The sequence below is a fragment of the Galeopterus variegatus genome, unplaced genomic scaffold, assembly GCF_000696425.1.
Source record: "Galeopterus variegatus unplaced genomic scaffold, G_variegatus-3.0.2 Scaffold1127, whole genome shotgun sequence".
Classification (NCBI taxonomy): domain Eukaryota; kingdom Metazoa; phylum Chordata; class Mammalia; order Dermoptera; family Cynocephalidae; genus Galeopterus; species Galeopterus variegatus.
This window is the reverse complement of record NW_007727238.1, coordinates 20376-40754: the sequence shown is the minus strand read 5'-3', so window position 1 is coordinate 40754 and position 20379 is coordinate 20376. Positions and strand designations below refer to the sequence as shown.

Here is a 20379-nt window from a genome sequence, read left to right as displayed (position 1 = left end):
AAAGGGGAAATTGATCCTGGATAGAATGCAGAAAGCAATGAAGAGTAATCAAAATGGTGAACATGTAGGTAAAATAAAATGAATATTGCTAACATAAAACATAGATCCTTTGTGGGTGTGTATGTGTGTGCCACACAAATTACATATAAATATGTGGGGGGTGTGTATGTGTGCATATATATATATGTATATAAACTCCATAACATCATTCTATTTTGAAATATACAAGGATACATCAAAAAGTTCATGGAAAGATTCATAGTATCTTTCAATTCTATTTTTCCATGAACTTTTTGAAGTACCCTTGCATATATATATATACACATACATGAGCAAAGTAGCTATTAAGAAATTGATTTTCAATGACAATTTCTTGGAGAAAACCACAAAATCTTACTGAAGGTCAAAAAGTATGAGTTAAGAAATAAAAAGACAAACTACATTCATGGATGCAAAGGCTTAAAGTCATTTCATACCTTTCAGATTGGCAACAATTTAATGAACTGATAATAAGTGCTGGTGAGTGTAGAAAAATGGAAACTTTCTCAAACTGCTCATGAGAGTGTAAATTAATAAAATTTGGAAGGAAAAAATCATAAAGTTAGAAAACTTCTGTATCAATCAAGGCCCAGCCAGGAAGCAACACTCCAGTTATTTTAATAGAAAGAATTTATAATAAATAATTTTAACTAGTTGTAATGTTGTTAACTACATAATTGAAGAAATTAAAAGAGAACTGTCTTAGTCCATTTTATGATGCTATAACAGAATACCTGAGACTGGGTAACATATAAAGAACAGAGGTTTATTTGGATTACGATTCTGGGACAACTGTGTCTGGCACGGGCCTCAGGCTGCTTCTACTCATGGCAGAAAGTGGCAGGCAGCCAGCAGGTACAAGCAGATCACATGGCAAGAGCAAGCAAGAGAGAGAGGAGGTGCCAGGGTCTTTTAAACAACAACCAGCTCTCGCAGGAACTAACAGTGTGACATCTCACTCAGGCCCCTCTCTCCCAGGGAGAGCATTAATCCATTCATGAGGGATCCGCCCCCATGACTCAAACAGCTCCCAACACTGCCACATTGAGGATCAGATTTCCACATGAGTTTTGGTGGGAACAACACATCCAAACTCTATCAAGAACATTCAAGTTATCAGGAAGGTAGCAACTGAAGAAAGCAGCCAAGCTAAGGTAACACAGTGAAAAAGTTGAAATTATTAAAAATTACAAGGGTGTGGAGGAGTGATCCCATGCAGCTGCAACTCATTCCTCTAGAAGTGCTGATGCTGTGTCTCAGATGGGACTGATTCTGTCAGTGCCAGAAAACTGAAAACTGTATTAAACTACTGCTACAAGAAGGAACTGCTGCTGCCCAAGTGAAAAAGCAATGCTGGGTGGACATTCTGATGAAGAGGAAACTAAAAGGAAGGAAAAAGGGAGCAAGTTCCTTCTTCCTTCCCTAGCCCCAAAGTTTATATCTAGTATCTCTCGTTGGCAAGGCTGAAATGTGGCTTGTAGAGGCATAAAGCATAGTCTAGAAGGGTGGGTTTGGAACTGGGACACAATAGTTTAATAACCGACACACTGCCTAAACCCTATGACCTATAGTTCCACCTCTAGTTTTAGACACTAAACACAGAAATAACGCAAATGTCTTTCACTAGGAGAATGGGAAGATAAATGAATAAACAAGACCATATTTATCAGCATGGATAGATCTTCAAAAGGTGATATTACATGAAAAAAGCAAGCTGCAGAACTTTAAATATAGTGTGATGCTGTGTATGTAAAAATTTAAAAAGACAATAGGGTATTATATATTGTACACTTCATACTACACACACACAAAAAAAACCCTCATGGTAGATTAAAATTCTAAATGTTGAAATGAAAACCTTAACTTTAGAGGGAAGTATAGGACAATATTATCACCTTGAAACTGATGATATTAAAACATAAAATTTCAGGGCTGGCCTGGTGGCGCACTCGGTAGAGTGCGGCGCTTGGGAGCATGGCAGCACTCCCACCGAGGGTTCGGATCCCATATAGAGACCGGTCCGCTCACTGGTTGAGCGCGGTGCAGGCGCGACACCCAGGGTTGCAATCCCGTTACCGGTCACGAAAAAAGACAAAAAGGAAAAAAAAAAAAAACATAAAATTTCAGCAGAAGAAAAGAGATAAGAAAATTAAAGAACCAGCTACAGTCTGGGAGAAGATATTTGTAACAGACATGACTAAAAAAGGATTTTTATATTCTCATATATTAAACAACAACATTTAAACCAAGAAGAAAAAATGAACAGCCCATTAGAAAACAATGAGCAAAAGATATGAACAGTCAATGCATAGAAGGAAAAACCCAATGTAGGTGCCAAATTGTTACAGACACACCGTGTATGCCCAGGTGATCAGATGCCCAAGGGGCTTGACCCATTGGTGAGGGGAGTCTTCAGGGAGAAGCTTTCTGCATTGTAAAAGGCAAGGATCGGCCCATGTGAGTTCTCTGATGTTCTGTGAGGTGTGCTTTCCGGCAGAAAGCTTTCCCACAGTGCTGACACTCAAAGGGTCTCTCTCCTGTGTGAATTCGCTGATGTTCAATGAGGCGTACTTTCACATAGAAGGCATTTCCACATTCACTACATTCATAAGGTTTCTCTCCTGTGTGAGTTCTCTGGTGTTGACGAAGGGATTTCTTCATACTGAAGATTTTTCCACATTGACTACATTCATAAGGTCTCTCTCCTGAATGCATTCTCTGATGTTCAATGAGGCGTGCTTTCACATAGAAGGCATTACCACATTCATCACATTCATATGGTTTCTCTCCTGTGTGAATTCTCTGATGGATCCCGAGAGATGAGTGCACCCTGAAAGATTTCCCACATTCATTACACTGATAGGGTTTTTCTCCTGTGTGAGTTCTCTGATGATTATTGAGAGTTGTCTTTATTCGGAAGAATTTCCCACATTCATCACATTCATAGGGTTTCTCACCTGTGTGAATTCTTTGATGTTGATTTAGGGATTTCTTTTCACGGAAGTTTTTCCCACATTCCCCACATTCATAGGGTTTCTCCCCCGTGTGAGTTCTCTGGTGTTGGGTAAGGGATATCTTTACACGAAATGTTTTACCACATTCAGTACATTCATAGGGTTTCTCCCCTGTGTGAGTTCTTTGATGAATTGTGAGGGTTGCCTTCTCAGAAAAGGTTTTCCCACATTCGGTACATTCATAGGGTCTCTCTCCTGTGTGTGTTCTCTGATGTAGAATGAGTTGTGATTTCCTGCCAAAAGATTTCCCACATTCAGTACATTCAAAAGGCTTCTCCCCTGTGTGAGTTTTCTGATGAGCAATGAGGTATGATCTTGCGCTGAAGGTTTTTGCACATTCACCACATCCATAGGGTCTCTCCCCTGTGTGTATTCTCAGATGTTCAACAAGGTTTGATTTCCTGCAGTAAGCTTTCCCACATTCATGACATTCAAAGTTTTTATCTCCTGTATGTGTTCTTTTGTGTCTAACAAAGCAAGTTTTCTCATGGAAGCCTTTCCCACATACATTATATTCAATGTTTTGATCCAAAGTTTGAATCTTCTGATGCTGAAAGTCACTATCATGCCTGAGGGCATTACCCCCAACAGAACTGTTGCTACACAGCAGTGACAGAGATCCTTTAAAAACAAATCAGAGCATGTCACTCTTTCATGCAAAACTCCAAAAGGGCTTCCTTGTCACAGTATAAAATTAAACTCTTTAACATAGCCTTTAAAACTCTATGTAATTTGACCCCCTGCTAACTTTCTGATATCACCTCTTAACATTATCACCCTGTCTCACCCCCATTTAAACCACACCAGCCTCTTTGCTAGTCCTGGGATATATCCCTCAGACTAGGTTTCGCACTTACTGTTCTGTGTGCCCAGAATACTCAAAATCTACATGGCTCTGTCTCTCACTCTACTGATGCTTGTGCACAAATGTTAACCTCACCAAAAAGCCTTCCCTGACTGTATTTCCTAAAAGTACACATTACTATCTATCCTTATAACACTAGATTGCAAGCTCCAAGAGAACAGTGATATTATTTCATTCACTGCTGGATCCCCACACCTAGCATGTGACTACACAAGGGTACTTCAAAAAGTTCATGGAAAGATTTGCATTATCTTTTAATTTTATTTTCCATGAACTTCTTGAAGTACCCTTGTGTAGTTGATATTCATTTAAGGTTTGGTGAATGACAATGAACGTATGAATGAATGTCTGACAACAGAAGGCATCCAAGGCAATGGAGGGAAGGGAAAATAAATGTCTAAGATGAGACAGAGATAAGAGCGGTAAATAACTCTACAAAAATCAAGATAAAACAGGAGAGTGCACTGAACATGAGCATGATATTGGGATGTGTGGTTTAGATATCTGAAGCATGTATACCTTCTGTCCTTATTTTCAAAGAGCTAGGGCCTCTATAAAGAGATACCTGAAAAATATTGTACAAGGATAACCTCTGACCTCAATTCCTGGGATTTTATTTCCCCTATTTTCCATATGTGTGGTTCTTGCTCACTCACCTGGGTAACCATGGCCTGAGGATTCCTCCTCTAATATCCACAGCTCTTCTCCTCGCTCCAACTTGAAAATCATCTCTGGTTTGGCCACGCAGAGGCCTGTTAACAGGAAATGGCACAGGACATGGGCCAAGTTGTCTGAGCTTTAGGACCTCTGATGGAGGAGGAAGGTGCATCTTCATGAGCTGCACAAGGAAGGGGGCCCATTTAAACCTTTCATTGGGGAAGTGAGAATACATACATTCTTCCTGGTGCCATAAACTGATCAGTCATCTGTGACCCTTGAATCTGAAACTAACATATCATTAACTTTACAGAGGTTGTACACATCACAGCAATCAAGAAAGGAAATGCATGCCCCCAAGAGTTACACAGACAATGATCCTCACCCACAGATTCCAGGTTGCTGTAGGTCTCCAGCATCACATCCTTGTGCATGGTCCTCTGAGCAGGGTCCAGTCTGTGCCACTCCTGTCGGGTGAAATCCACAGCCACATCCTCAAATGACACGGATCCCTGTAACAGCAATCTGCAATGATCAGAATGGGATGCATGGAAAAGATGTGGGAACTAATTCTCTCAATGGAGCCCTGTTGAGTTAACTAGAAAGAGCTATACCAGATACCCAATTCTTTGTCTTGGGGGAGAGATCCTGAAAAACCCCACTACTGTGTTAATTTGTTAATTCATGAAGAAAAGACTACTAGACTACTGAGTTAACCCTGCTCGTATGTGCCTGAACCTGTGCAAGTTGCCAGGGAAACAAAAATGAAGAAGCACAGGGCTTGCTCTCAAGGGCCTCACACACAGAAAAGATGCTAGACATGGGACAGGGGCACTGGGACTGAATTTCACAGGGGACAGAACTGAATTCAGTTGGTATTATCAGACTGCACTTCACCTGGGGAGGTAGAGCTTTGAATCTTTAAACAAGAATATTGTTTCCCTCATGGATATGGTGCAACAGCAGAGGAAATGCAGGAAGACATGAAACACACATGATGAGTTCATGGAACTACATACAGCACAATGACAAGAAAATTATGCTGCAGGTTGTGATGAGATAAAGGACTATAGACACATTCAGGAGCCCAAATGTGAACGGTCCTTCACCGTTTTTTTTTTCCCTATAGATCATCAGTCTCCAAAACACTTTATTCCTTACACCATTGGAATATTTTCTGACTATCCACAACATATTTCTATTTATAAATGATACAGAAGAGAAAGGAAGAGAGAGTATTAATCCCAGGATAACTGCATGAACAGCTGGGTTGGGGCTGGTGCCATATATTGAGATTGGCAAAACAGGAGAGACAATAGATCAGAGGGGAAATTGAGATAGATCTTGGAACTAAACTGGAGTGTTTATGGAACATACTGATGGAATTGTCTAGGTGGAGCTCAGGAGAGGACCAGGATAGGCCAAGGTTTGGGAGGCAAGATCACTTCAGTACTAGCTGAAGCCACCAGAATAAATTGAATAGCTAAGAGAGAACACAGAGTTTCAGAGAAGCACCAAGTACAGAATCTGAGGGGACACCAATATGCCATAAAGATGGCAATGCAAATTTTTGAATGGTAAAAATAGAACCAGAAAAATATGGAGTCTTGGAAAGTAAGAAAGAGGGGAGACAGTTTCAAGTAACAGCACCATTTCCAGGTTAAGGTAGTAGATAGGAGGATACCCATTTACCTCCTCTATCTTGAAAAGCTAAGAAAAGACCTCTCTGGTCTCAGGAAAAAGCAGTGGGGGGGGCTGTTGGACAGAGAGAATAAGAGAAATCCTGTCTTTTTTTCTCATGCAGTCTTACCCCCAAGCAAGCCCCAGACCCAAAGCTGCAACCCTGCAGCAGCAGGCACCTCAAACTCAAAGGGAGAGAAGTCCTCTTTCCTGACCACAAGAATAATGGTCTGAAGAATGTGAAAAGGACCCCATTGCTTTTTTTCTATCCTGCCACTACTTGGCCCCAAAGGCAAACCTAGCTGCAAAACCATGAGTGCCAGAGTGGAGAGACTAAAGCCCCTAACCCAGAGGATAGGAAAGGAAGCCCCTGGGAGCTGCGGTGTCAGGGAGACTGCTCCTAATAACAGAGCTCCAATATATATGAAGCAAAACTGAAATGAAGGGAAGGAGAAATGGACAAATTCACAGTTATGGCTGGAGACTTCAACATCTCTCTCAGTAATAAGAACTAGTAGACAGAAAATCAGCAAGGATATAGAAAAACTGAATACCACCAATCGACCTATTGACTTTGCAAAACACTCCACATAAAACCACACAGAATAGACAGTTTCTTCAAGTACACATAGATTTACCAAGCTAGGCCATATCTTGAATGATGATACAAACCAGAACAAATTTAAAAGAACTAAAACCATTCAAAGTATACTCTTTGACCATAATGGAATTAAACTAGAAATCAATAAGAGAAGGACATCCAGAAAATCCCTATGTATTTGGAAACTAAAGAACACAATGCGTGGTTCAAAACGGAAGCCTCAGGGGAGTTCCAGTCAAGAGGGCAGAATAGACAGTTCCCAGCGTCACTCTCTCCCACAAATCAACCAAATTTACAACTATAAAAATGTAACATCAGCCAAGCTGGGGCCGTTGGAGCTGAGGGGAAGAGGAGGAGAGACCTACGGAGTTCGTGAAGGCGGGAGAAACTACAATGAGAGAAAGAAAAAGCTGCTCTGAGCATTTTGGGCTGCAGCTGCTTTAAGGCTCGAGCTGATGAGCGCAGGAGCAGGAGCTGGCAGAAGCCGCAGCTGTGCCCTTCAGATGGAGTTACTTGGAGGTGGCAGGAGAGAAGAGGGCCTCGGTGGCCGCAGGACAGCAAGACCACTAATAGGTTTCCCACGAGGAGCCAGAACAACTGAAAAAAGGGAGCCATTCAGAGGCCGGTGAGTCATCGCAAGGGACCAGCGCAGGGCCCGTCCCATGGGAATTGTTTGGAGCATGGGCGGTGGGGGAGATGGGAAAACTGGGACACAGCAAGGACAGCCGACCTGCCCCCCAATCAGCACAGGACCACTCAGAGGAGACTGGTCAGGAATGCAGAATTGCATTGGGGGCAGTTTGATGAAAAAACTCAGGCCCAGATCAGAGATTCTACAGAACACAGATCCACCGGGCCTCTGGAGAGCCGGAAGTACCTATAAAATCAACCATTAAACCCTGAGCTGCACAAAAAGCCTTCCCTAGGGAAACAGCAGCAAAGTAGCAATTTAAACAACCACACAGCTCAAATACTGTTTCCCACAGGGAGTTCCCCCATGTTAGAAGCAAAGGACAAAAAATTAGTTCCTGCCCATGCACACCACCAGCACCTGGAGGCCTACCTGGGAACCGGAGGCTTGGATCTGGGGACCGGACCCCACTCCCACTTCCAGGCAAACTGTGCCAGTGCCTCGGGACCAGCCTGCGGACCCAAGGCACGGAGAAGGGGACCAGACCTCTCTCCCACAACCAGGCACACCGCGCCAGCACCTTGGGGCCTGCCCAGTCCAGAGGCATAAAGAAGGGAACTGGATCTCTCTCCCACAACCAGGCACACCACGCCAGTGCCTCAGGGCCTTCCTGGTGACCTGAGGCATGGAGAAGGGGACTGGACTTCTCTCCCACAACCAGGCACACCAAGCCAGTGCCTCAGGTCCCACCCAGTGACCTGAGGTATGGAGCCGGGGACCGGACCCTCTTCCCAAACCAGGCACAAAATGCCAGCACGTCGGGGCCCACCTGGGTACCCAAGGCATGGATAAAGGGACCGGACCCTCCTCCCACCACCAGGCACATGGCGCCAGTGCCTTGGGGCCCACCCAGAAACCTGGGGCATGGAGAAGGAGACCAGACTACCCTCCCTCAACCAGGCACACTGTGCCAACACCTCAGGGCCTGCCCAGGGACCCAGGGCATGGAGAAGAGGACTGGACCCCTCTCCCACTACCAGGCACACCAAGCCAGCTCTTTGGGTCTCACCCAGTGACCCAAGACATGGAGAAGGGGACCAGCCACCCCTCCCACAACCAGGCACATGGCACCAGCACCTTGGGACCCATCCAGGGACCAGAGGCATGGAGAAGGGGACCAAACACACCCCACAACCAGGCATACCACCAGTGCCAAGGAGCATACCAAAAATAGTACCTCTACATGGGTGGCCCACCACAGCCACCACAATAACCATGGCTGCCACGAAAGTGGCTGGATGCCACAACCACCATACAGATGGTCTGCCAACCACTGGAGTGCACTCACACAAGAAGAGTCACCAGGAGAGATAAAGAAAAGGAGAGGTTGTCTCTCTCCACAAAGCCCATTTCAGAGTGACAGAAGAAGCATCTGCTCTATGATAATATTGGGGGAACTGATCACATCTCTCAGCATTGAAGAGATCATCTAGGCAACAAATTAACAGAGTAACCATTATTCTTTCAGAAGGAGAGAAGAAATCTAGGGCAATTAGAGGGGGGAGGAGGAGGGAGAGGGGGATGGGGAGAGATTGGACAAGGGGCATAAAGAAAAATTATGATTTGTAACAATATATATGCTAGTAATATTGATTTAATCAACATATCTCAATGTTCAACCCCAAAAATATGTATAATCAATTTTGATTCAATAAATAAAATAATTTTTTTTAAAAAGCAAAAAGGAAGCCTCAAGGTAAATTAGAAATATTTTGAACTGAAAGAAAATTAAAATATATCAATATCTGCAGGATACAGCTAAAGTAGTGCTAAAATGGAAATTTACAGCAACAAATACTTATAGTAAAAAAGAAAAAGAGGTCTGAAATCAACAATCTAAGTTTATTCCTTACAAAATTAGAAAAGAGAGTAAAGTAAACTCAAAGCAAGAAGAAGAAAAGAAATAATAAAGAGACCAGTGAAATTAAAAATAGGAAAAACAATAGAGATAAATCAATGACACCAAAAGTTTATTTTTTAAGAGACTGACAAAATATGGTTAAACTTCTAGCCAGACTAACAAACAAACAAAAAAGACACAAATTATCAATATCAGAAGTGGAAGAGGATAAGTTTGGTCAATGGGAGGAAAAAAAAGAAGTGGAAGACGAGATATCACTGTATAGCCCACAGACATTAAAATGAGAATAAGGAAATACTATGAACACCTTTATTCATGTGAATTCTTTTTTTTTTTTTTTTTGTCTTTTTCCGTGTCCGGCAACGGATCGCAACCCTCAGTGTCGCCCCCGTACCGGACCGGGACCGGGCAATGGGATCGCAACCCTCAGTGCTGCTCCCGCGCCTCGCTCAGCCAGCGAGCGGGAACCGGTCTGTATGTGGGATCCGAACCCTCGGGCGGGAGCGCCACCACGCTTCCCAAGCGGCGCACTATCCAGTGTGCCACCGGGCCGGCCCTATTCATGTGAATTCTACAGCTTAGATGAAATGGACCAATTCCAGCCAAGATATCCTTAAAACTATCGAGGGTAAACAGTTTTGAATGTGCCAGAACTCATGTGCCCCTCCTAAGGAATTTACTAGAGTTCTTCTGTACAGTTTGGTAGCTACTAGCCACATGTAGCTACTTAAATTTAAATCTTGATTAACTAAAATGAAATAAAAATTTTTAAATTCAGCTCCTCAGTCACACTAGGAACATTTCCAGTGTTCCAGTGTACATGTGGCTAGTAGTAGTACCAGACAGCACAAATACAGAACATTCCCAGCACTGCAAGAAGAAGTTCTATTGGACAGCACCATAGAAAAGAATTCACTTCACCCAATCAAAAATGATGACTGGGGAAATTTTGGCAAAAGGACTGACAGTAAGCATTTCATATATTTAATTGTAAAGCCAAGATTGTATAAAACGAGACTGGGGTCATGGGTTGAAGGATAATGTATAAATAGTAAATGTTCTGACAAGGTAGAAAGAATGCAACTAAAAAAACATGAGGAGAAGAGATAAAAAATGAAGAAGGCTAAATAAGATCACTAACTGCTGTACAGGTAATAGGTGAGGAACAAATCAGATGGCAAAAGATAAAAGGGCTAAAAAAAGGGTTGACTAAAGGTACTATAGACAATACGAACACCAAGGTAACCACTAGTATAACAATACAAACCTTCCTAATTACCAAAAGACATTTAGAGAAAACATTCAATAGAGGAAGAAATACAGTAAATGTAACACATACACACAGTAATTACAACATAAAATAAAATGAGAGAATTGAGACCAAACATAACATCAATGCTAACAAATAGGAATGGGCTTAATTTGCTTATTAAAAGAAAAGGGTTTTTACATTGCCTCATAAAGAAAAACTCAGCATTATGCTGTATACAAGAGACATGCTTAAAACACAGTAGTTCAAAAAGGCTAAAATTAAAGGGTTGGACAAAGACTTACCCAATGAAAGCAATAAGGTAACAAAGCAACACCCTGCATAAACCAAAAACTAAAGGAATGCAAGAAGAAATACAAATATTCTCTAATGAGAGACTTTTAACATACCACTTGCAGAATGACACAGATTAAGTAGACAAAAATAAACAAACAAGTAATGACATAAAAAAGACCTAAACAATATAATCAATAAAGTGGATCCTTTGGATCAATATATATATATATATTGAACACTACACCCTGATCATACAGAATATACTTTTTCTTAAGTGCACCCAGAACATTCAGAAAAATTGATCATATACTAGGGGATAAAGAAAACAATCTCAGTAGGTTCCTTAAAATAGATATATTACAAACAACACTGATCACAATCAATAAAGCAAGAAATTTAATAATTAGAAATTGACAAGCTGATTCTAAAATTCACATGCAACTTAAAAGGACCTAGAATAGCCAGAGCAATTTTGAAGAAGGAAAAGTTAGAAGACTTACACTACCTAATTTCAATACTTATTATAAAGCTATAGTTTTCGAGACAGTGTGGTACTTTTGTAAACAAAGGTACTTTAAAAAACTCATGGAAAAATGGAATTAAAAGATAATATGAATCTTTCCATGAACTTTTTGAAGACCCCTTGAATATGTGACAAAATAGTCTAGAAAAAGACCCGTACATGTATGGCCAATTGATATCTGACAAAGATGTCAAGGATATTCAGTTGGGAAAGGATACTCTTTCTGACAGATGGTACTGGGACAAACTGGATAGCCATGTTCAAAAACTTCAGAGTTCTGGAAAGATATTCACTGAACTGTTAAGACTGGTTATCTTGGGGATGACTGGTTAGCTCAGTTGTTAGAGGGCGGTGTTATAACACGAAGGTCAAGGGTTTGGATCCCCATACTGGCCAGCTGCCAAAAAAAAAATCATTACTTTCTCTTTGCGCTGGCCCGTTAGGTCAGTTGGTTGGAGTGCAGCCTTGTAACACCAAAGTCAAGGGTTCAGATCCCTGTACCAGCCAGCCGCCAAAAAATAAAATAAAATAAAATAAGACTGGTTATCTCCAGAAGGTGAGATTAGAAGGAATTTTCAAGTTAATTTTCATATTTCTGATCATTTAGTTAAGGTAGTATCTATCAAGTTTCTCCACTGTAAAGTTACCAATTTTCCCTATGTAACTAAAGAGTAATCTGTAGGAACATATTTTGGGATTATGTAAATATTCTGTTCCTCATTAAATTTTCACACAATAGCTTTGGCATCCATCAATGATTCTTGCTTGACTCAATTATTACTACAGCAGTTGCTGTGATATTGTGAAATATGTGTTTGGTCTTTCTGCCATTTCCTGAGATACAGCTTCTAAAATCCTTGAGATCTCCAGAGTAATAAAGCACCTTTTTTATGCAAATGAGATGACTGGTGGCTGGGGGGTGCAGCTAGACAGCCTCAGGATGGAGGATGGTTGCCAGGAGAATCAACCACATGATTAGAAGGTTGGAACTTTCAGTCCCATCCCACCCTGAACTCCAGACAGGGGAGAGGGGCTGAAAGTTGAGCTGATAAACCAATGGCCAATGATTTAATCAACATGCCTATGTAATGAAGCCTCCATATAAACCCAAAAGGACTGAGTTCTGGGAGCTTCTGGATAGCTGAACTCCGGGAGGTTCCTGAAGGGTGGCATGCCCCAGAGGGGCATGGAAGCTCCACAACCCCCCCCACCTCACCACCACAACTTACCTTGCTGTATGCATCTTTTCTTTCTGGTGTTCATCTGTATCCTTTGTAAGATCTTTGATAATAAATCAGTAAATGTAAGTAAAGTGTTTCCCTGAGTTCTATGAACAACTCTAGCAAATTAACTGAATCCGAGGAGGGGGTCAAGGGAACCTTGATTTACAGCCAGTTGGTCAGAAGTTCCTGGAAGCCTGGACTTGTGACTAGCATCTGAAGTTGGGAACAGTGTTGTGGGACTGAGCTCTCCTACGGGATCTGATGCTACCTCCAGGTAGATAGTGTCAGAATCTCATTGAATTAAAGGACACCCAGCTGGTGTCACTGCAGAATTGATTGCTTGCTTGGTGTGTGGGGAAAACTCACACACACATTGGTTGCAGAAGTGTTCCGTATTGTGAGAGTACAGTAGGAAAAAAAAGTTTGTTTTTTCTACTCAGTTGCAGATTGTTATTTTTCTATCTTATTCTTTCCACATTATTAATTGGCGTTCAGTCATAAGGAAGATCTTTCCCTTCTCCCTCATACATTCAATTTATTGTCAGTATGGACTTGTGGTTTATCTTGTCTGGGGACCCAAGGCCATATGCACATGTGTAAGTAAAATGTGGAGAAAAAACTTTTCTGGGACTCCTTGATAGATAAGTACAATGAACTGTGATTCCAAAATCAGTTGGTGGAATCCTAACAGGGGCCACAGTCAGATTGGGAGGATACAGGGATACAACAGTTGATGGAGTTAAGGTGAAAGTTTGGATGAAAATGGGAATGTCTGAATGGGTGGTTGCATCTCCCCTACCTAAATGTATTACCGAGATAGATACTATGTCTGACTATGGAAGACTTCCCCTACCTAGAATTGTAAAACTGAAGGCATATAAGTTCACCCCTTGGCCAATATTAATTGCACATGATAAATGATAAATGAAAATCTTTAGACTTGCCTGAGCCCATACAAGTTGTTAATTTGAAGCAGCACAGAATACGTGGTGGACAAAAAGAGATTACCACTTTAATGACATGTTAGCTGAGGTGCTAGTCCAACAAATTCTCTTAGAATAGCCCTGTGTGGCCTGTGAAGAAGGTGGCTCAGGGAGACTAACAGGAAACTATGAAGGCTTAAATGAAGTAGCACTGCCTACAGCATCAGAAGTTCCTGACAGGGTTTTAACAGTGAAAAAATACAGGAAACTAAAGGAGACTGGTGCTCAGTGATTGATCCTGCAAATCCATTTTTCTCTATCTCAACATCAGAAGTCAACTGCAGTTTGCTTTCACATGGGAGAGATCCCAGTTTACATTTACTGTATTGCCACAGTGTTATCTGAATTCACCAGCTTACTATCGTAAGTTAGTTAGAAGGGATTTGGACTTGGTGCAGGTCCCTCCCAAGTGTAATAATACACTACACTAATGATATCACGATAATAGCAGAAACTGAATATACAGCTAAGACTGACTTAAACACAGTAGTGACACTCGTGACCAACAGAGGCTGGTTAATAAATCCAACAAAAATCCAAGGGCCCACTCGAATGGTAAAATTCCTAGGAATAACATGGCCAGGAGCTACCCCTGACATTCCACTGGCAACAAAAAATGAACTGCTATCATCACCTACCCGTGGCACTAAGCAAGAAAAGCAACACCTGATAAGGTTACTTGGAATCTGCAGGATGCATATTCCACATCTAAAAATATTACTAGCTTCTGTCTATTAAACAACCCTAAAGAGGGCCACATTTGAATAAGGGCTTGAAAAAAAGCAGACTATGTGAATTGCAAAAAGCAGTAGCTCACTTGATGCCTTTGGACCTTTATGATCCACACTAAGACATGATTTTGGAAATGTCTGCAACTTGTACTTACAGTGACTGAAGCTTATGGCAAAAGCCCATGAGAGTACTACCCAACAGCAAAGGCTGAAACTTTGGACCAGAGAATTTCCAGATGTGGTGGTACAGTATACACCATTTGTGACTAAAAGACATAAAATAATCTTGAAACTTGAAACACCCATAATGACTTGGGTGCTGTCAGAGAAACCCTCTTAATAAAGATGGCAGTGCCCAGAAGAGTTCTATAATATAATAGAAACAGTTTTTACAGGAACATGCCACTGGAGGACTACAAGGTAGTATTCATCATATTCACAAGCAGGTAGCCTCTTTTCCTCTAGGGCCAACTTTGGAACCACCAAAGGAACTGAAAGATCCTATTGCCACATGTACAGCACCCTGCGAACAGCTATCAACTGGCCAACAAAAAGCTTCTTGGTTTATGGATGGCAGTTCCGAACTGGATGGACAATATCCTGTTAGGAAGGTCATTATACTATGACCACCTGATAGAAAAACTGATTGAAGAAGGTAAGAACAAATCAGCTCAGTGGGCTGAATAACATGCTGTTTCCCTTGCAGTGGTGGAAGAACTGCACAACAATAAGAGACCCTGTTTTTGGGTGTTTACCAAAGCATGGCCAGTGCCCAATGGTCTGGCCAATGGAAAACTGGTCTACTAAGGGAACATCCAGATGGGACATGGATCTATGGAAACCACTATAGGAATTTAAGGGGAGCTGTGAGACATTAAATAACAAGCTGACAGAGTCCTGAACCCGGGATTCTGAGAACTTTGCAAAGGAGGAATTTATGCTCTTATTTTGCTGATAAGTAGTTAGCCATGAACCTTCAAGTGCCATGGCAACAGAAAGTGTTCTATAAACAGCTTTGTACCAGACATAACTGGCTTAATCAGTATATTTTTTTTTTTACTGCCTTATAAAAAGAACCTAAAATAAACTAAGGTGCTTCACAGGTCAGCAGCTTGGGAAGCCCTCCTGATCCCATAAATGTGACTCCTCATTAATTCTCTACTGTCTCCCCTCAGGTACTGGTCCTCAACAAGTGGCACCCAAACAGAGACCTAAGTACAGAGAAACTTCTTGGAAACAGGTAAGGGAACCTTCATGTTTTAGGGTGTGCACCTATTCTGTTTAGGAACAAAGGCATATATCTCAACCAGTGGCACCCAAACAGGGACCTAAGTACAGAAAACTTCTTGGAAACAGGTAAGAGAAACTTCGTGTTTTAGGGTGTGCACCTATTCTGTTTAGGAACAAAGGCATATAGTCAATAGTCAGGAGTAAAACTAATGGGACAAGGCGGGAGTAAAGAGTGGGACCTCTTTCTCCAAGTCTTGAAATCTATGCTTAAAGCCTGGGGCTGCAATGTCTCTATTGTTCAGTTAGAAAAATTTTTTACATCACATTCAAGAAGTCTGCCTCTGGTTTCCTGAAGAAGGGACAGTCAATATTGAAACTTGGGAACATGTTGGGAGACAGCTCCAAGACCATTATTGTGTTGTGGGTCCTTCTAAGGTCCCTGGTGACACCTTTTCTTTATGGAATTTAATCAGAGACTGTTTACATCCCAGCCATGAGGCTTCTAAAGCCCCTGTGGCCTCAACTGTCTCTAAACCTACTGAAGTTTCTGATATACTTTCTTCCCCCACTGACGTTATTGAAAAATCTTTGATCTGGGAATGCACTGAAAAGATAGAGGATAAAGAGGAAATAGATATAGAGGTGGAATCACCTCTTGTCGAGCCATCATCTCCACCCCTACCTTTGGCCATTGAGTCCCGTGATTTTCAGTTGGCTTTCGACCATCTGATAAAGTCCTGCCATCAAAATCGTTAATGGTCTTCAAAGGTGTCCTCTCTGTCTTCCCATGACCACGTGGTGCCTCAGACAAACCCCATCCTACACCGTGCTCCTCAAATGTCTCCTTTACAGAAGGCTCTCCTAATGGCACAGGAGAGGGGGAAGATGGCTTGCAGTGATACAGATGGTATCCTGTTACTGAGTCTGTAAATGCTCAGGGACAAGTGGTACGAGAGTATCAACTGCTCCCTTTTACAATTCTGAAGGAGTTAAAAACTGCAGTGGTACAGTATGGGGCCATGGCTCCTTTCACTTTAAGCTTACTTGAGACAATGGCAGTTGAAGTTCCCTCCCCCCCCCCAGTAGACTGGAAAAATATAGCAACCACCTGTCTTAGTGGAGAGAAATACCTTTTGTGGAAATCAGAGTTTTCTGAACACACTCATGAAGAAGCTGAGCACAATCACAGGGAAGGACTTGAGGTTACTTTTGATATGCTAGCAGGAGAAGATGAATTTGCTACAGTAGCACGACAGCTTGGATTCTCTGCTGATGTGTATCAGCAGATTAATACTCTTGCTCAACAAGCTTGGAGGAGGCTTCCCACAGCTGGCACTAAAACAGAACTTAGGAAGATCCGTCAAGGTCCTGATGAGGCATATCAGGATTTCTTATCCCATTTGCTGCAGGCCGTGGGATGCCTAGTGGTAAATGGGGAAGGTAGAATGTTATTAACTAAACAGCGGGCTTATGAAAATGCCAACACAGCTTGCCAGGCTGCTATTTGCCCTTACAGAAAAAAGGGAACACTCTCTGATTATGTCCATCTCTGTAAGGATATTGGACCTTCATATATGCAGGGAGTGGCTTTTGCAGCTGCTCTATGAAATATAATGCCCTCCCAATATTTTAGAGAACAAGAAAAGAAAAAACCTCAGCGCAGACCCAAAACATGCTTTAAATGCGGAAGGGGAGGTTATTTTGCAAAGCAATGTCCTAATCAGGACTCAGATTCTGGCATTTCACATTCTACTTCTGCCCCTAATATCTGTCCGCAATGTCGGAGAGGACATCACTGAGTTAATGAATGCCATTCCAAGACCACAGTAGAAGGCTGGCCCCTTCCCCAACAGGAAAATGGGAAGTGGGGCCTGGCCCAGCCCCATCAAACAATGGTGGCCATGTCCATCTACCCTCGCCAAATTCTGAAGTCGGCTTCTGAAAAACCATTGCCAACCTCTGCCGAGCAACCAGAGGAAGTGGAGGATTGGATCTCAGCCCCACAGCTTGGTTTGTGTTAACCCCTACTATGGGACCACAAGCTATCCCTACTGGTATATTTGGCCCTTTACCTTCAGGCAGTGTAGGGATTATTTTGGGATGAAGCAGCCTTACTTTAAAGGGTCTTCAGGTGTTTCCTGGGGTCATTGACTCTGATAATATTGGAGAGATATGAGTTATGGCTGCCACAGGCAAGGAATCATCACTGTCTCTCCTGACATGAAAACAGCTCAACTAGTATTAGTCCCTCTTTTAATTACAGGTAAGTTTCTCCAAAATAGCCCATGGGGAGAGCAAAGGTTTGGATCATCTGATAAAACCTATTGGGTACAACAAATAGGAAAGGGAAAACTCTTTAAAGGGTTGTTAGATATGGGAGCTGATATTTCTGTCCTATCCCGAGCATACTGGCCTGCTTCTTGGCCTTTGCAGCCAGCCATGACTGAGCTCCACGGAATCAGCCAATCAAGTGCACCTTGGCAGAGTAGCTCTTTCCTCACTTGGACTGACAATGAAGGCCATTCCGGGACTTTTCGTCCCTATGTGCTTTCTTCTATACCTATTAATTTGTGGGCACATGATGTCTTGCAGCAAACGGGAGCTTTCCTATTGAGTCCCAATGAAATTCTGCACCATTCCTCTCACCCTTTATAATGGGGACCCTGATATCTCCTGCTACTTGGACTGACAATGAAGGCCATTCCGGGACTTTTCGTCCCTATGTGCTTTCTTCTATACCTATTAATTTGTGGGCACATGATGTCTTGCAGCAAACGGGAGCTTTCCTATTGAGTCCCAATGAAATTCTGCACCATTCCTCTCACCCTTTATAATGGGGACCCTGATATCTCCTGCTACTGCTGATCCAATTTCTTGGATCTCAGATACACCTGTATGGGTGGATCAGTGGCCCCTTACTCAGGAGAAATTGCTTGCTTGTCAAAATTTCGTTCAAGATCAACTTCACAAGGGCCATATTGAGCCCTCTAATAGTCCTTGGAATACCTCTCTTTTTGTCATTAAGAAAAAATCTGGCTGTGGAGATTTTTGCAAGACCTCCGAGCTATTAATGAAGTTGTGAAACCCATGGGCATTTTACAACCTGGCCTTCCATCTCCTATAGCTATCCTGCTTCATTTTACTTAATGGTCCTGGACCTGCAAGACTGTTTCTTTTCTATCCCCTTGTCTCCTTCAGATTGTGAATGGTTCACTTTTAGTGTACCCTGTTTTAATTTTCAAGCCCCCATGAAAAGATATCAATGGAAGGTATTGCCACAAGGTATGGCTAACAGTCCTACATTATGTCAAAAATATATTTCTAATGTTCTTGAGCCTTTATGATGCCAATATCCTCAGGCATATATCATCCATTATATGGATGATATTTTAATTGCTCATGAAAATCAACAGCGTTTACTTCCAGTATTTGATTCCCTTTCCAAAGTATTAACTACTTATGGTTTGTTTCTATCTCCGGAAAAAATTCAAATGCAGCACCCCTTTTCCTATCTGGGTCATATCATAAACAACAAGACCATCCACCCACAAAAAAATCAAATCAGGCATGATTCTGTCAAGACCCTTAATGATTTCCAAAAATTACTAGGAGACATTAACTGGCTTCGTCTTTCCCTCTGGCTTACAACTGTGGATCTTCAGCCTTTATTTGACATTTTAAAGGGTGACTCATCACCTAATTCTCCCAGAAGCTTAACTCCTGCAGCAATCCATGCATTGCAGAAAGTAGAACAAGCCATCCACAAATCACAGGTTTTTCGTGTAGACCCATCTTCACCCATATTTCTTACCCTGTTTCCCACACCTATTGTTCCCACTGTGTTAATATGGCAACACGGCCCATTGGAGTGGCTTTTTTTGCCATCTCACCAAACTCGTACTTTAACTCCTTATTATCTGTTTCTCACAGCTTTAATTATCAAAGGGCGGCATCAATTACAACAGTTGTTTGGAATTGACCCTCATTATATTGTTATTCCTTTCTCATTGCAGCGGTTTCAATGGTTAATAAGCTCTGTCACTGCTTGGCGAAGAAGCCTTTGCAGAGTTTACTGGTCAAATCTCTGTCCATTACCCTCAAAATAAACTGTTACAATTTTTTCAGCATACTTTCTTCATCCTTCCTAAAAATACTACTTGGATTCCTTTATCTAACGTTTCTCTTGTGTTTACCAATGGTTCCAGCACTGGACTAGCAGCAGTAATTACTGATGGCCAAACTTTTTCTAGGTATGTTCAAGTCTCCTCTGCACAGCACATTGAACTTCATGCTGTTATTTATGCTATTCCTTACTACAGAACAGTCCCTTTAATTTATATTCAGACAGTCAGTATTTGATTTTAGTTTTGCAGGATATTGAAACACCTCATGTAAGTTCCACCTCTGACCCTGAATTACGTTCTTTGTCTCCTTACAAACTTTAATTCATAACCACGCTTGCCCCTTTTTTGCTGCCCGTATCCATGCACATTCAGCTTTACCAGGTCCTCTTTCATCTAGAAACACTCCTGCAGATTCAATTACATGTAAGATTTACAATGCTTTTGAATCTGCTCAACATTCACATGCTCCTCATTATCAAAATTCTCAAGCGTGGGGCCGGCCCAGTGGCGCACTGGATAGTGCGCCGCTTAGGAGGCGCGGCAGCGCTGCCGCCTGGGGGTTCGGGTCCCACATACAGACCGGCCCCCCCCCCCCGGCCGGGGGGGGGGGG

General features: G+C 42.1%; 1 protein-coding gene across 1 annotated transcript; it reads right to left on the bottom strand.

The window, feature by feature from the left end:
- Nucleotides 1–2252: 2252 nt before the first annotated feature.
- ZNF157 (zinc finger protein 157) lies at nt 2253–12720 on the bottom strand. Its single transcript, XM_008575009.1, has 4 exons — nt 12707–12720; nt 4961–5100; nt 4575–4670; nt 2253–3674 (listed from the first exon to the last, which is right to left on the bottom strand). Exons 1-4 carry the CDS (start codon nt 12718–12720, stop codon nt 2452–2454), a joined length of 1473 nt encoding a protein of 490 aa, XP_008573231.1. The 3' UTR covers nt 2253–2451.
- Nucleotides 12721–20379: the final 7659 nt, after the last annotated feature.

Excerpts from the sequence above, each read along its gene's own strand:
- ZNF157 (XM_008575009.1), bottom strand. Across the intron at positions 4,671-4,960 it reads CAGCAACCTGGAATCTGTGG|GCCTCTGCGTGGCCAAACCA; the intron begins GTGAGGATCATT and ends TCCTGTTAACAG. Across the intron at positions 3,675-4,574 it reads CTCAGGCCATGGTTACCCAG|GATCTCTGTCACTGCTGTGT; the intron begins GTGAGTGAGCAA and ends TTGTTTTTAAAG.